This window comes from Stenella coeruleoalba (assembly GCF_951394435.1).
Source record: "Stenella coeruleoalba genome assembly, chromosome: 3".
NCBI lineage: Eukaryota > Metazoa > Chordata > Mammalia > Artiodactyla > Delphinidae > Stenella > Stenella coeruleoalba.
In genome coordinates this window covers 115,863,356-115,880,182 of record NC_137148.1, presented here as the reverse complement: position 1 = coordinate 115,880,182, position 16,827 = coordinate 115,863,356, and the positions used below count along the sequence as shown (strand labels likewise).

Here is a 16,827-nt window from a genome sequence, read left to right as displayed (position 1 = left end):
CCTGGTGGCACAGTGGTTAAGAATCCACCTGCCAATGCAGGGGACATGGGTTTGAGCCCTGGTCCGGGAAGATCCCACGTGCCACGGAGCAACTAAGCCTGTGTGCCACAACTACTAAGCCTGCACTCTAGAGCATGTGAGCCACAACTACTGAGCCCTCGCACCACAACTACTGACATCCGCACACCTAGAGCCCGTGCTCCGCAACAGGAGAAGTCACCTCAACGAGAAGCCCGCGCACCGCAACAAAGAGTAGCCCCCGCTCACCACAACTAGAAAAAGCCCTCATGCAGCAACGAAGACCCAACACAGCCAAAATTTAAAATAAATAAATAAATAAAATTATTTGGAGGGTAGGGTCAGCAACTAAACATTCTCACTGAAATAAGACTACATTGCTTTACTCTTGAATATATATAACTGGATATGGTGAAATCAAGCTGGCTACTAATTATCAAAGCCAGGATCAGAGAGAAACTAGATGAAAGGTAGAAACAGGTACCAGAAATATGGGAATAAAAGACATCTATCAATATATGAGAGTTCTCTAAAAAAAAACAGTGGTGTCAGATTTTGAGGCTGATCAGAATGAGAACCTTACATGAAAAACAGTACAATCTGTACCCCAGTACCTGTGCCTATTTGCTCCTGATTCCAGCTCTCTTGACTTTCACTGCAGTAGAACAATCTGACTGGTGTAAGGTAGTGGTTTCCAAACCTAATTGCTCACTGGAACCACCTGGGAGCTTTTAAAAAACACGTTTCCCAGGCTCCACCCTAAATCCTTCTGAATCAGAATCTCTGGGTGGGACCCCGAAAAAAGCTCCTTAGGTTATTTCAATGAGCAGTTAAACCTGGTAGTATCAGCATCCAACTAAAATAGGAGTGGTAGCACATAAATCCATGTATTTCATATATAAGGGACCAGGTGAAAAATGCATTTCAGGGAAAAGTACATTTATATTATATGACAGCTGTCATAGGCTACAATAAAAGAGCATGTTTATACACAAAACTAACTTGTCTGTTGAATTCCTCTTCATTTTCCATCCACATGTACTCTGCAAATGGATTGTCATCTTCATGAGAATGACCGTTAATAATCACATCTTCATTGATGATGCTTGGGCTAGTACTGCTGCGACTTGGATCTTTCATGGTTGGTGTTAGATATAGTCTTTAACCTTAAAGGAAGAACAATACAGTTAATCTAGTCAGTCATTCTTTCAGTTCTTAGTGAGCATCTATTATTACCAGCCATCATGATTAGGTATTAGATGTACATGATATATTAATGCACATGATAAACACAGCAATTGGAAAGCTTTTCCTCCTAAATGATTTTAATGTTTAAGAAATAGCTGAGAATAGCCTAGATTCATCTAATGTTTTCTAATAACAGTAAAAAAAGGCAATCAATTGCTTAAATGGAATCCCCAAACCATCCAATTTTTTTTAAATTGGATATTCTGTGCTTTATAAAACAAGCATGGTTTGGAAGACTTAAGTCATCAAGAGACTTTATGAAAAGCAAATTCTACTTTTTAAAATTGTTATTAAAAAGCCCAGAGACTGGAAGTGAAAACTAACAAACTTTTAATAACTCCTATTTCCTTAGTCGCAAGGTACAGCTCTGGCTCTCTCGACTTCATAGCCCATTCTCTATTTGCTTTATCTTTGGGTCCATGTTGAGTTCCTCCATGTCTGGATTTTCCCACTGCACAGTAAGTATCAGGCATCTAATCTCATACAGTAGATGTGGTTTCTTATACTCTACTCAACAGGTGATAACATGATCTAACCTAGCTGATATGTTGCAGGCTAAAAGTTCGAAGCATAAAGTTTCAGATTCTACAATAGTCTACCAATTCACTGACTCTAAAATTGCTAAAAAATGGGTTTACATAAAGCAAGAGTCACTTGTACATAAATCCAAACATTAGTGTGACTTGTGCCAAAGGAAGGAAATAGCATACCTAATAGAGTTAAAAAAAAAAAAAAAACTTCTTCAGGCCTTCTTAAACTTATAATCAAATAAAATACTAAAACTAAAATCTTCTACTGGAAATACTTTTTTTCTTTGGGTAAGGTTCAGGGAAAGACTTGCTCTAGGTATGTTGCCTGGCCCTTTACATTCATTTTATGTACTTATCCTTAGGAAAACCTAAGGATAATAAAACTTATAGCTGTTCATATAACATGAATTTAGTCTCTAAGCTGTGGTAGGGGGTCCTATCCTGGCACACATATGCATTTCCCCCAAGACTGAATACGAATGAGAACAGTCATCATGGTGGTAGCATTTTCAATTGTTAGGAAGTCCTGAATTAAAAATTACTGAGAACTTCTGCCTTACTTATTCATTGTTGTATGTATATGAAAGAAAGGCAGAGACAGACTGAAATTTATGGGCTAGGCTGTGGGTAGAAAGAAAACATGATGTGGGTTAAGAAAGTGTAGCACTGTGAAAGCAGACATGACAGAAAACAGATGATGGATATCTTTGATATTTTTATTTATCATTAATCTTGGATTAAATAAACCCCCTTATTTTGATAACAAGTTTCGACTAGAGAGCAATCAGTTCCTCTAAAGATTACTTTTTTTTTTTAGAAAATTACTCATTCTTATATGTCAAGGCTACCAAACATTTATATGCTCATCTTTAAACAAATTACATTTTAGATTAGACTCAAATATTATGAAAAGCAGGGGGTCAATTCTGCTTTGCAACTGGATGGAACTTTGTTTACTCTGCATATGAACTGATCATTAAACTATATTCAAAGGCACCCCAATTTATAACAGCTTTACATTATTATTTTCCCAACATGTGTCCTATCCCAACTCGTGCCCATTAAATCCTACGTTTCAGAAGACCACAATATTAATAAGTGACTTATATCTTTAGTTAAAAACAGCAAATAAAAATCATGTTTAGCACAGAGTACAGGATATTCAAGTAGAATTGAATAGTTAAGTAGCAATTATACGTGTGAGACATGTACTAGAAATACTACTAACTTGTGGTTGAATGTGCTTCTGGTGACTAAAGTATTATCTATATATAAACGCAATTTTTTTAAAAGAAAAAAGTGTTCTCCATACATTTCACGAGCATAACAATGAAACAATGAAAAATCTGCATCAGCAAATTCTATAGTCTGAGAATCTCAAGGGACTCCCTCCCTGCTTGTTTGATGCCAACCAGTAACAAATAAAATATAAATAGTGCTTAGCCTAACGGGCCCAATCCCTGCATTTGACATGTCTCTAGGTCAGCTTTTTGCCGATTATCACCTCATCAAACAACCCGTGGCTTTGGTATAGATCCCAGTGAAAGAGTCTATGAAGGACAGTAAATGAAATTTCGCTGTCAAGTAATATTTGGGAAACAAATCATAATTGGAACCAGTAAAAATCAACTGGAGCCTGGGCACTAACCTTAAACCTTAAGATAGCTGAGGAAGGAACAACTGCTGACCAGATTTCTGATACAGTTAGCCAAGTGAAAAGCCAGAGGGGTAAGGATCATTTACTTTCAGAACGCTGACAGACCTACAATTACTGAGTACAAGGTGTTCTAATATAAGGTATTGTATCAGATTTTAAATTTTCTTCTATGACCTGTTCTTGATCCTTCTTAGACCACACTCTTTAGATTGTGTCGTGTGTTTTGCTATTTTAAAAAATTGAGTATATAGTTCAAATACCATAAAATTTACAATTTTAAATTGGCATTTGTCAAAAGCAGTTAAAGGCAAATGTAGTAGCCAATGCCTGCAAAGAATAATAGTTGGGGCAAAAAGCCTTGGAGGAAAGGCTGGTGAAGGAGATGCTTTGGGAATAAAGGCTTTGAAAAGCTCCTGCATATTCTGGGAAACCTAAAAGGCCATGGGCATGCCCAGTGCTGACAGCACGCTCAGAAAACAACTAACAAGGCCCTACACTTTTCAGGCGTCAGGCTCTGCACATAAAACGAAGGTTAAGAAGGAGCTGTAAACTGCCCAAGTGTTAAAGGTGTACCTCGGCATACACAAAAACCCATCTGCCAAGACTGGGAGAGTTTTATTTTTTGCTTAGGGGTATTAAAGGACATCTCTTGAAAATAACTAGCTGGGACTTCCCTGGTGGCACAGTGGTTAAGAATATGCCTGCCAATGCAGGGGACACGGGTTTGATCCCTGGTCCGGGAAGATCCCACTTGCTGCGGAGCAACTAAGCCGTGCACCACAACTACTGAGCCTGTGCTCTAAAGCCTGCAAGCCACAACTACTGAAGCCTGCACACCTAGAGCCTGTGCTCCACAACAAGAGAAGCCACTGCAATGAGAAGCCTGCGCACCGCAATGAAGAATAGCCCCTGCTCGCTGCAACTAGAGAAAGCCTGCGTGCAGCAACAAAGACCCAATGCAGCCAAAACTAAATTAATTAAAAATAAATAAATTTTTAAAAAAAGAAAAGAACTAGCTGACAACTAAGCTAATGGGACAGACTTCAATGGCCACACAAAAAATAATACAAGCTTTTACAAAATTATTTCAGAAAGGTCACTAAACAAATAACAGAACAAGCAGAACAACCACCCTGGGGAAAGGGGAGAATATGATTTCCAGAGTTGCCATATAATAGTCACAATGTTCAGTTTTCAACAAAAATTATAAGGCATGCAAAAAAATAAAATAGTATGGCCTATAAACAGGAAAAAAAGAAATTAATAGGAAATGTCCCTGAGGAAGCCCAGACATTAGGCTTACTAGGCAAAGACTTTTAAATCAGGTGTTTTAAATGTCCAGAGAGCCAAAGGAAACCACGTACAAAGAACTAAAGGAAACCATAAAAATAGCAAATATCACCATCAAATAGCAAATGTCAATAGAGACAAATTATAAAAAGAAGCCAAGTAGAAATTCTGGAGATGAAAAGTACAATAAATGAAAATTCTACTTGAGGGTTTATAGCAGATTTGAGCAGGAAAAGAATAAGCAAACTTGGTAAGTCAACTGAGATTATTCAGCCTGAGAAACAGAAAGAGAAAATAATGAAGAAAAATGAACAGAACCTCAGAGACCAGTAGGACACTGCTACATGTACCAACATATGCATAATGGGAGTCCCAGAAGGAGAAGAGAAAGAGTATTTGAAGAAATAATGGCCCCAAACTCCTCCAACTTGATGAAATCTATGTTAGTCTACACATCCAAGAAGCTCAACAAACTCCAAGCAGGATAAACTCAAAGCAATCCACACCGAGACACACTGTAATCAAGTTATTGAAAGTCAAAGAGAGCATCTTCAAAATAAGATTAATAGCTGATTTCACATCAGAAACCACAGGCCAGAAGGCAGTAGGAAAACACATACAAAGTGACTAAAAAAAAAGACTAAGACATTCCCAGATAAGTAAAAAAGTGAGAGCTTATTCATCACCAATAGACCTGTCCTATAGGAAAACCTAAAGTGAGTCCTTCACGTTGAAACAAAAGAATACTAGCATTAACTTGAATTCATCCAAAGAAATAAACAATGGTAACTACATAGGTAAATACAAAAGTCACTAATAATGTTTTGCTTTATAACTCTTTTTCTCTATATGAAACTAAATTGTTATTAGTTCATACTTGTTACAAACTAAGATGTTAGTTGTAATTCCCAGGGTAACCACTAGGAAAACCACCAAAAAAATATACAGTGAAAGGTGTATTGCTGGGGTGTATCATCATCCCATTCAGAGGCAGCCCCAAAGAAGCAGCTTCAAGACTCCAAGAGTCAATGAACTCAAATCTATATATATTAGTCTCTTGTGGCTGAGAAAAAGTTTTTCTCTAGAGCAAAACCAACCAAAACTAAAAGAGGAACTACTAGAAATACAACAGAAGCACCTAATTTGCTTGAGTGATGTCTGAGGGCACAATGTAGATAATAACTCGACAAATACAGTTAAAAAAAAAATCTGGTAATTAAACCATACCAATCTGTTGCTATCTTATCTTTGTTCATGCTTCAATCCAAACCACTTTAAAACTGGCAGAAATGAACTGAGAAAGCCAGTAATTTCCCCACAATTTTTTAATGTTCATATTTACTTCAAATGTTTATTATGCTTTAAAATCCTAAAATTATCAGAAAATGTAATTCAAATAATTTTTTAGCCTTACTCTCATAAAAGGATTTTTAAAATAACATAGTAATACTAACTCAGAACACGCTATATTAAATTACTAATATAAAATATCTAGTAGTTGTTAGACTACATATAGTTAAGATTTTCCTAAACAAAAATTACAAAATAGTAAAACAGCAATGTATCATCTTACAGTGTTTTCAATAATCATTTAAAAAATTTTGTACATAGTTAGGACATCTTGTTGAAAAAAGAAGCATTAAAGTGAAAGAAATGTACATATACAAAGTACACCCTACTTAAAAAAAAAGGTTAGGGCTTCCCTGGTGGCTCAGTGGTTAAGAATCTGCCTGCCAATTCAGGGGACACGGGTTTGAGCCCTGGCCCAGGAGGATCCCACATGCCGCGGAGCAACTAAACCCGTGCTCTAGAGCCTGCGTGCCTAGAGCCCATGCTCCGCAACAAGAGAAGCCATGACAATAAGCCGTGCACGGCAACGAAGAGGAGCCCCCACTCGCCACAACTAGAGAAAGCCCGTGCACAACAACGAAGACCCAACACAGCCAAAAAAAAAAAAAAAAAAAAGAAGTTAAATGTACAAAACAGGTCCTAAGTGTATTTAAGTTTTTTCCTTTTGATCTCCAATCCTACTCAGAGGTAATCAATGTTAACAGCTTAGTATGTGTCCTTTCATATCTCTTTGCTTACAGAAACACACATAAAGGATTTATATATTTTACAGAATCATGCTAAATATATTACATGAAATATACTTACTACTCAACATGTAGAAATACACTTTACTTTTTTTTTTTTTTTTTTTTTTTTTTTTGCGGTATGCGGGCCTCTCACTGCTGTGGCCTCTCCCGTTGCGGAGCACAGGCTCCGGACGCGCAGGCTCAGCGGTCATGGCCCACGGGCCCAGCCGCCCCGCGGCATGCGGGATCTTCCCGGACCGGGGCACAAACCCGTGTCCCCTGCATCGGCAGGCGGACTCTCAACCACCGCGCCACCAGAGAAGCCCCCCACTTTACTTTTTAATTGATACAGCACCAATTACTCAACAATTCCCCCTTTGATGCATTTACTTTTCCAGTTTTTTCATTACAAACAATCCTGCTTTGATCACCCTTGTACACATATCCTTTTCTATCTGAGCTTTCTGTGGGATACATTCTGGTAAGTGGGAATAACTGGGTCAAAGGCCGTGTGCACTTATAGCTTTAAGAGAAGACAGATTATTTGCCAAAAATATTATGGTAATGTACATTCCTATAATACACTGAGTGCTCCCAGTTCTCTGCATCCTCAACAGTTCTCTATACAAGCAACATAGCATTTTACTTTTGCAAACAGATGGGCTTAAAAAGAATCTGTTTTCCTCTACAGCTCCTGGGATATGCTTATCTTGCTTAGTAATAAGTCTTTTCCTACCTTGAGGTTATATTTCCTTTATTTTCTCTCAGTATTTTTATAGTTTCTTTTTTTTACATTTAGATCTTTAACTCGTGTGAGCATTTCTTTGAGTATGATGTGAAAGATCTATACTTTTCCATATGAACACATCATTCATTATTTAATGAAAGCTTGTTCCTGATGTTTATCATAATCAAATTCCCACTTACACGGTTTCTAGATTCTTTGTTGCATGACAGTGTATTATTGTATGTATACTGTTTTATCTCCAACTTTTATTTTAAAGAATTTTAAACTTACAGAAAAGTCATAATAATAGTACAATAAACATTTGTACCTTTCATCTAGATTCATCAACTGTTAACATTTTGCCACAGTTGTTTTCTCTGTACAATTTTTTTTGCTTAACCATCTGATAAGTTGCAGACATTATGACCTTTCATCCTCAAATATTTCAGCACAGTATTTTACTCTTCTGATTACAGGAGCCTTTCAGTAAGTTTAAATACGCAGTAGCACAACTCCCGTCTCAACTTTCTTTGGGGGGGAAATCTTGCACTTTTATTCTTCATACGAACTTTAGAATAATTTTTCCATAGGAGTCTGACTGGAATTTTATTAAAAATTTGCGGCTTAGGGCTTCCCTGGTGGCGCAGTGGTTGAGAGTCCGCCTGCCGATGCAGGGGACACGGGTTCGTGCCCTGGTCCGGGAAGATCCCACATGCCGCGGAGCGGCTGGGCCCGTGAGCCATGGCCGCTGAGCCTGCGCGTCCGGAGCCTGTGCTCCACAACGGGAGAGGCCACAACAGTGAGAGGCCCGCGTACCGCAAAAAATAAATAAATAAATAAATAAAATGAATCAGGACTTCTTTTTACCAATAATGGTGGGCTAGATTATTTGGACCAGTCTTCCCATTGCAAACTGAAAGTGTTGGATGCCATAGTCTTAAAGAAACACTTAAAAGCACTCAAGTGTTGAAGAGTAAGTAAAGTGGGAATTCAGAGAGCAAAGTGGAACTTTTAAACACTGAAGCTGCCTTCGCACTGAGGACTTTTGCCCATTAGCCTTCTTTGGGTTGACCTTGGATGCTTCATGGGGCAAAAGGCATAAAGGTCAAGGTGGAAAACTGAAGAGAAGATCCTCCCCACTCTAAGCTGGGACCCTAAAGGGCTATAGGCTCAGGGTAAGGGTGAACCAAAAGCAACTCCCACTCCCCACCAAGCAAATCAAAAGGAAAAGGTGGAAAGGAACACAGACACTGTGACTGTGGTTGGTCCTCCTGTGGATAGGAGGAATAAATTCATCACCTGGGAGGTCCAGAACATCCCAAGTCATGAAATGAGTATGAAGTTGTCCTGACTTGGTAGTGTCTCTAGTGCCAGTGCCTGGCAAAAGCAAATGTAAAACTCCTTGGGAGGAAGGCATCTTCATGCTAGGACTTAAGGACCTCCAAAAATGATTTTTCAAGGCCAAAGAAGAGTTCAAAATGAAAGATAACTAAATCCAGAAGGAAAAAGCAAGATACAACACGCAAGAATCAGTGCAATTTATAGAAAGCATAATCAGACCCATGTGGCAGATGACAAAAATGATCATTACGTATCAAGCTTGAAAATATCTTCAGAAAGCAGCAAAATATAAAAAGTGCATAGTAGATTTGGAAAAGAGCCAAATAAAACTTCTAGATATACAGAAATCACAACATAAACAAAAATGTAATAAGTCTTGCAGCAGATTAGATACAACAGAATTGAAAAACAAAAGAAAGTATCCAGAAAACAGCAAAAAGATAAAAAGATAGAACATACAAAAGAGGGTTCAAACAATATAGAGGGCAGAGTGACAACTATCGAATTCCTGAAGAAGAAAAGAAGAAACATAGGGCAGAGGCAGGATCTGAATATTGCATATTTGATGAAAGCAATCAACCAACATGTTTAAGGAGCCCAAGAATCTCAAAGTAAGATAAATAAAAAGCAAGATATATCAAACTGCAGAATATCAAAGAGAATTCTAAAACCCAAAAAGACATTATTTTCAAAAAAGAATGAGAAAAACCAGCTGCTTTTCAACAATAATGAAAAGCAAAAGACCACACTGAAAGAAAATAACTGCAAACCCAGATTGCTAGAACTCTACAGAAAATAGTTTTCAAACAAATGAACTAGAAACTTCCCATCGTTATATTAAGGAATCATTTGAATAACAAGAATTATGGGATCCCTGAAGACAAATGAATCAAAAATTATAAGGGCTTGGTACTTTTTAAACTAGTACATTATTAACAACCTTTAATTTTGTTTTTTTTGTTTTGATTCGTCTATTCAGGTTTTCTACCTCTCTGGTTAACTATGGTCATTTTTATTTCACTAAAATTTTATTTCTCCATAATTTCAATTTTGTTATAATAGAAACTATCTAATTTCTCCTATTTCATAGCTAATTTGACTACGTTCCTCTTTTCCTCGATTAGGCCTACCAGGGATCTATCATAGGAAAAAAAAATTCCAACTTTGCAATTTGCAGAACAGCAAGTGTAATAAACTCTTCATATATATATAAAAAAAGGTGTGTGTTCACAATTTGCAAATGCATAGAATCTCTAGAAAGACAGAAAACAAACTGAGAAGGAAATTGTATCTGATAAGGGAACTATATCTAGAATATATAAAGAACTATTACAACTCAATAATAAAAGGACAACCAACCAATTTAAGATTTTTTTTGAGGTGGACCATTTTTTAAAGTCTTTATTGAATTTGTTACAATATCGCTTCTGTTCTATGTTTTGGTTTTTTGGCCGGGAGGCATGTGGGATCTTAGCTCCCTAACCAGGGATCGAACTCGCACTCGCCCCCCCCGCCCCCCCCACCATTGGAAGGTGAAGTCTTAACCACTGGACCGCCAGGGAAGTCCCCAAAACAACCAATTTAAAAATGCGCAAAGGATCTGAATAGACAGTTCTCCAAAGGCCAATAAACACATGAAAAGATGCTCAACATCCTTAACCTTCAGGGAAAATGCAAATCAAAACCACGAGATACCACTTTATATTAGTGAAAATGTGGAGAAATGGAATGCTCATTCACTGCCAGTGGGAATGTTAAAATGGTGCAGCTGCTCTGGAAAACAGTCTGGCAGTTCCCCAAAAGATTAAACACAGAATTACCTTATAACTCAGCAATTCCACTCCTAAGTATATACCCAAGAGAAAAACAAATATGTCTACATAAAAACTTATACACACAAATGTTCATAGAAATATTATTCTTAATAGCCAAAAAGTGGATAAAACCCAAAGGTCCACCACTTGATAAATAGATGAATACTGAAAATATCCTAAATGAAAGAAGCTAGTCACCAAGGAACACATATTGTATGACAGGTGATGGGAACAAGATTTCTTTTTGGGGTAATGAAAATGTTCTAAAATTGACTGTGGTGATCGATGCACAACTCTGGCAATATATTAAAAACTACTCTACTATACACTTCAGATGGATGAATTGCATGGTATGTGAACTATAGGTCAGTAAGAGCTGCTAAAAACAAAACTGAGAATACTGGTTACCTACAGGGAGGAGAACTAGATGGCTAAGGATATTTTTTATATCTTTTTTTGGGAATGGATTACCTATTTAAAAATTCAACTTTAATAAACAAAACTCTTGCTTTTGGTTTTATTGATCTTTTCTACTTATTTTTTGTTTATTTTATTAATTTTACTTTTCTCACATTATTTTTCCCTTCCTTTTTACATAACTTCAATTTGTTGCTCTTTGTTTTTCAAGTTGACAAATGTTTATTTTCAAGCTTTCACAAAAATTTTATATCTATGAATTTTCCCTAGAAATTTTAATATAGAATACAGTTAACCAACCTTAGGTAACTACAAATTATTTAATTTATAATAAGCCAGAGATTATTCAGAAGAATGTTCTTAATTTCCAAGTGGTTAAGGTTCTTTTGGTTACCTTTTGATGCCTGATTTCTAGTTTTATTATGTTATAAAATGCAGCCAGAAAACCTTCACTTTTGGGAATTTATTACAGTTTTGTTTGCAGGCAACTAATGATTTTTGCAAAATGTTCCTTGGGCCTAAAGAGAAAAATGTGTAACTTCCATTTCTTTTGTTTTCTGTGAATTTTTAAAATTGAAGTATAGTTGATTTACAATGTTGTACCAATCTCTGCTGTACAGCAAAGTGACTCAGTTATACACATACACATTCTTTTTTTACATTCTTTTCCATTATGGTTTCACATATATTGAATATAGTTCCCTGTGCTATACACTAGGACCTTGTTGTTGTGATTTCTATTTCTTACATAAAAAAATGATGCATATATATTAGGCTGATCTTTTTTTTCTTTCTTTTTTTTAAACTTTACCTGTTAAATTCTGAAAGCAATATATTCAAGTCCTGTACTATAACAGCTAGATTACTTGACCCAGTCTGAGGATCTGTCTCACAGGGAATTAACATTTTTGTAACTGATGCTTGGTATTGTCTTTCATCGTAACTTCATATTTAGCTTTCTTATAGCTTCTTTTTACATTCTATTCCTGTAATGTTTACTTTACTATTTTAAGCAGATTAAAAAAAAATACTTGATTTATTTTCTGTAACTTACAAACTACTGTGGAATTTCAGTTGGTTTTTTCCCCCCCGTTTTGAGATATAACTGACATACAGCACTGTAGAAGTTTAAGGTGTACAGCACAATGATTTGACTTATATCTATTGTGAAATTAGTTTGAACAGTTTCCTATCAATTAAAAAAATACTCTATACACCCTCAAACCAACTCAAGACATTTAGAATGCTTTATCTTCTTCAATATATCCAACCCAATCCCTGCTCCCAGACAAAGCAAGACCTTTAGGATGATTTTACTTACACACTTCCTCTCCCCACCCCATATCCTGAGTTTTGTAGAAATAATTTAGCACTGTTAGATCTACACTATTAGGTATTCCCTTATATATATATAATCATATATATATATATATATATGATATATATATATAATCATCTTCCGCTAACTTGACACCTTTATTTTGCCTTAATATTTCTTCAAAAGGTTACCTGAGGATATAAATTTCTAAGCTACTTCATGTCTGAAACTGTCTTTTGCTTTCATATTTGAACAGTAATATTAAGTGGGACAGATTTAGACTTGTCCTTTCTATCAATAACCTACGAATATTCCAACTTTCACTATTGTAGAAAATGAATTTTCTTTCTTTTGTAAACATGCTGTTTACATCACGCCTGATATGAGAGCCTAACACCTAAATTCAGAGATTTTTGCCAGATTCTGGTTAGGTGAGAGCTGTTTTTTCTGATGCCTGGCACTTTAAATCTACAAACTCTTTACTTCAGCTCTTTGTTCCCTTCTGAAATGCCTCTTACACATACTGGTTTCCAGCAGTGTCCATCCTTTCATAGTCCCTACAAAATTTTAAAATATGGAAATCTTTTAAGTTTTAGAAAGTCTCCCCCTACTTTCTTAAGAATTCTCATTAAACACTTCATGATACATGTAAATCAAATCATTATGCTGTATACCTTAAACTTATACAGTGCTATATTTCAATTATATCTCAATAAAGCTGTAATAAAAAAATAAAAACATTAACTCTTCAAAAAAAATTCTCATTAAAATTCAAACAGGATTCTCTTTCCGCTTCTTTCATTAAACTGACTCCACAGGGAATTCCCTGGTGATCCAGTGGTTAGGATTCCGGGGTTCCACTGCTGGGGGCCTGGGTTTGATCCCTGGTCAGGGAACTAAGATCCCACAAGCCGTGGCACGGCCAAAAAAACCCAAAACCCCCCAAAATAAAAAAACTGACCAGACAGACATAACACCTTTTCTTATTCCACTGGACTCTACTTTGAACTACAGTAGACTCCTTAACCTTATTTGTACACATATATATTGTATACGTATGTATTTTAATTAGAGAAGATAAAGAAATTTCTGCATCAGCCTCTGTATTTAATTCAGAAGTCTGTGAGCAGCGCTGAATATTTTGCTTTAATGTTTGGCAGTATAAAGGAACGATTAAAAGCATGGGCTCTGGGATTTCCCTGCTGGTGCAGTAGTTAACAATCCACCTGCCAATGCAGGGGACACAGGTTCAATCCCTGGTCCAGGAAGATACCACATGCCGCGGAGCAACTAAGCCCGTGCACCACAACTACTGAGCCTGCGGTCTAGAGCCTGTGTGCCACAACTACTGCACCTGCGTACCTAGAGCCTGTGCTCTGCAACAAGAGAAGCCACTGCAATGAGAAGCCTGCGCACCACAATGGAAGAGTAGTCCCCTCTCACTGCAACTAGAGAAAGCCCGCGCGCAACAACGAAGATCCAACGCAACCAAAAATAAACAAATAAAAATAAAATTAAAAAAACAAAAAAGGGGCTCTGGAACAAGGCTACCTTTCTAGCCATGTGACGATGGGCAAGTTATTTAACCTCTCTGTGTTTCAGGTTCCCCATCTGTACCTAGGCAGACAGCCTAGCACATAATAGTATTATTAAACACTTAGAGCAAATATAAATTTGTATAAATAAAAATAATAGGTCCAAACATCTGTAGGAGTGAAACAATGTCACAGAAAAGTCCCAGAGAGTATAACCCTAATCTCAACTGTAGTGTAACCAGGGTGATCAGGTCAGAGTAAGGATGGCTCAACACTGCTGATAAAAGCTCAAAGCACATCAGAAATACCATCCTTATTTATAAAAACTGATACAAAAAATAAAAAGCAAAGGCAATTCAAATAAACCCACACTATCCAATGTGGTAGCCACCAGGTACATGTGGCTATTTAAATTTAATTTTAATTCAATACAATTAAAATTTTAGTTCTTCAGTTGCACTTGCTACATTTCAGGTGCTCAACAGACATGTGCTTAGTAGCTATCTTACTGGACAGCACCACTCTAAACGATGAAGACATTAAGAAAAAAGATTGAGTTATTGGAACTGAACCTCAGGCTGTAACATATACAAACTATTAATGCATCTGTGCAACAGGGTGATCCAGATCACAAAGATGACAACTTGGACAACTTTAACCTTGCATTGATTCAAGTCCCAGATATGCCACTAACCACCTAGAGTACCTTGGATATACTACTAAATCCCAGGCAACACACTATAGTGGTTAAGAGCACATAATCTCTGGAGTATTTGGATTTGAATTCCAGCTTTTATTAGCTATGTAACACTGGGCAAGTTACTTCACATTTCTCATTTATAATCTTCATTTTACAGTAGTACTTACTGCCTACAGACATGAAAGATTAAAGACTTGTAAAAGTACTTCGAACAATGCCTGGCATTACTAAGTGCTATGGAAATATGTGCCTAATAAAATAATCTCTCAAGTTTCTATTTTCCTGATTTCCAAATGGGCAGGATAAAACTTACTCTGCCTAGGGCTTCCCTGGTGGCACAGTGGTTAAGAATCCGCCTGCCAATGAAGGGGACAGGGATTCAAGCCCTGGTCCGGGAAGAACCCACATGTTGCGAAGCAACTAAGCCCGTGAGCCACAACTACTGAGCCCACATGCCACAACTACTGAAGCCTGCACAGCACAACAAAGAGTAGCCTCCACTCGTGGCAACTAGAGAAAGCCCGCGCACAGCAACGAAGACCCAACACAGCCAAAAATAAATAAATATTTTAAAATTTGTATTAAAAAAAAAAACTTACCCTGCCTATTTCACAGGTTAATAATAAATATGAAACTCACTTAGCTCCCATCCCTGAAAGAAACAGATAAGGAGGCTATACTTTGGGGGGGGGGTTACCTATCTTTTTATCATAGACACTTATTTGTGAGAAAAAATTAAGCTCTGTTCAAGTTCACAATTAAGTTCTGTAATATAAACAGACTAATTTGCCCCAAATATCCTCTCAGAAACCAGCAACAGAAGCACAAAACAGCAAACACTAGGAATCTCATTAAAAACCCTGAGAGACCCTTATTTGCAAACATAACCTGCAGCCCACGAAATTTCAAAGGCAAACCAACACCCGACCAACTGCTCAAAGGCAAATTGTGACAAATTATGCTATCAGGTTAACAAGATTAACCAGCACATGCAAAATGGGAATCTGTCTTCTGTTGAAATGTCAAAAGCTGTCAGCTGTTAGACCTCATCCCACGGCATACTGGAATCCAAATTCTTTCTAGAGTTTGCGGTTTCTGTAAGATGATGGGGTTGCAAAATCAGGGAAAATAAGACAACAAAAGGAAGCAGAAAAGGCCACCTTTTGCAGTTACTAGAGAATACCATTGCTGACTGCTTCAACAAATGTTTTGAAACAAACAACTTTACCAGAAGCCATATATTTTTGATGGTGGGAGAGAATAAGCACAGTAGTAGAAATTAAAAAGTGAGATAACCAAAATCAAAAGAATGTGAATTGGATGGGTTCATCTGGTTCAAAACAGTCCTGGAGTAGGAGCTGCCAGTACTCCAAAGGCCCTCCTATCCCGAGCACGGAATACAATGTAACTAAAAATAAGGGTCAGGGGAAGGCGAAGAAACCGGAGAAAGGGGATCATCAGAAAGGTACAGGCTCATGGACGGTTACAGAATGCTCCCCTAGGACTATCGCCAGCCCGCCAGTCCCTCCGCCCCTTTCTCTTCCCCCACCCAAGCTTCTGGAGGAACGCGCAAGCGCATCAAGTAGGGGCTGCGCGTGGCGACGCGCAGGCGTAAAGTGGGGAGAAACAATGAGCTTTGTTGCCGAGGCGGCAGTGGGGGGCAGGGGAAAAGGGTATCGGAGGGTGGGTGAAGCGATTGGAGGGGGAGCACGCGAGAAAGTGCTATCCCAGCAACCCTCGCGCGCCACCGAGGACCCGGATAGAGAGCTGCGAGATCCAAACCATAATAATGACAATGAGAAAAAAGCGACGGCCATTTCTCAGAGAAGAAAGAGACTAAGTCGGTCCAAGATCATCCCTCAGACTCGGCTGGAAGAGGCAAGGAACAATGGGGGCCATACAGGCTTGGTAGCCAACAACCCAGGGGACCCTCTAGGCCCCTCAGCCGTCGCCGAGGTGCTGCCCCTCCACCGCCGGGCCGCCGCACCCTTCTCGCCGCTCCGCCCGAGAGAACCCCTCACCCAGTGCACGGCAGCGGGGACGGCAGCCAACGAATCCGGTCGGCCTCCGCGGATCTCCACAGGCAGCGCCGCTACCCCGCTCGACGCGCGCTTCGCCCGCCGCCTCCCTTCTCCAGTCCAAACAAACACCCCA

At 38.1% G+C, this 16,827-nt stretch overlaps 1 protein-coding gene across 1 annotated transcript in view; it reads right to left on the bottom strand.

The window, feature by feature from the left end:
• The window catches only part of PAIP2 (poly(A) binding protein interacting protein 2), a 20,669-nt gene extending 3,842 nt beyond the window's left edge, over positions 1-16,827 (bottom strand). Inside the window, exons 1-2 of the mRNA XM_079916834.1 lie at positions 16,695-16,827; positions 1,021-1,184 (exon numbers count right to left, since the gene is read on the bottom strand). Coding sequence (XP_079772960.1) covers positions 1,021-1,158 — 138 coding nt within the window. The 5' untranslated portion in view covers positions 1,159-1,184; positions 16,695-16,827. The remainder of the gene's footprint in view (positions 1-1,020; positions 1,185-16,694) is intronic.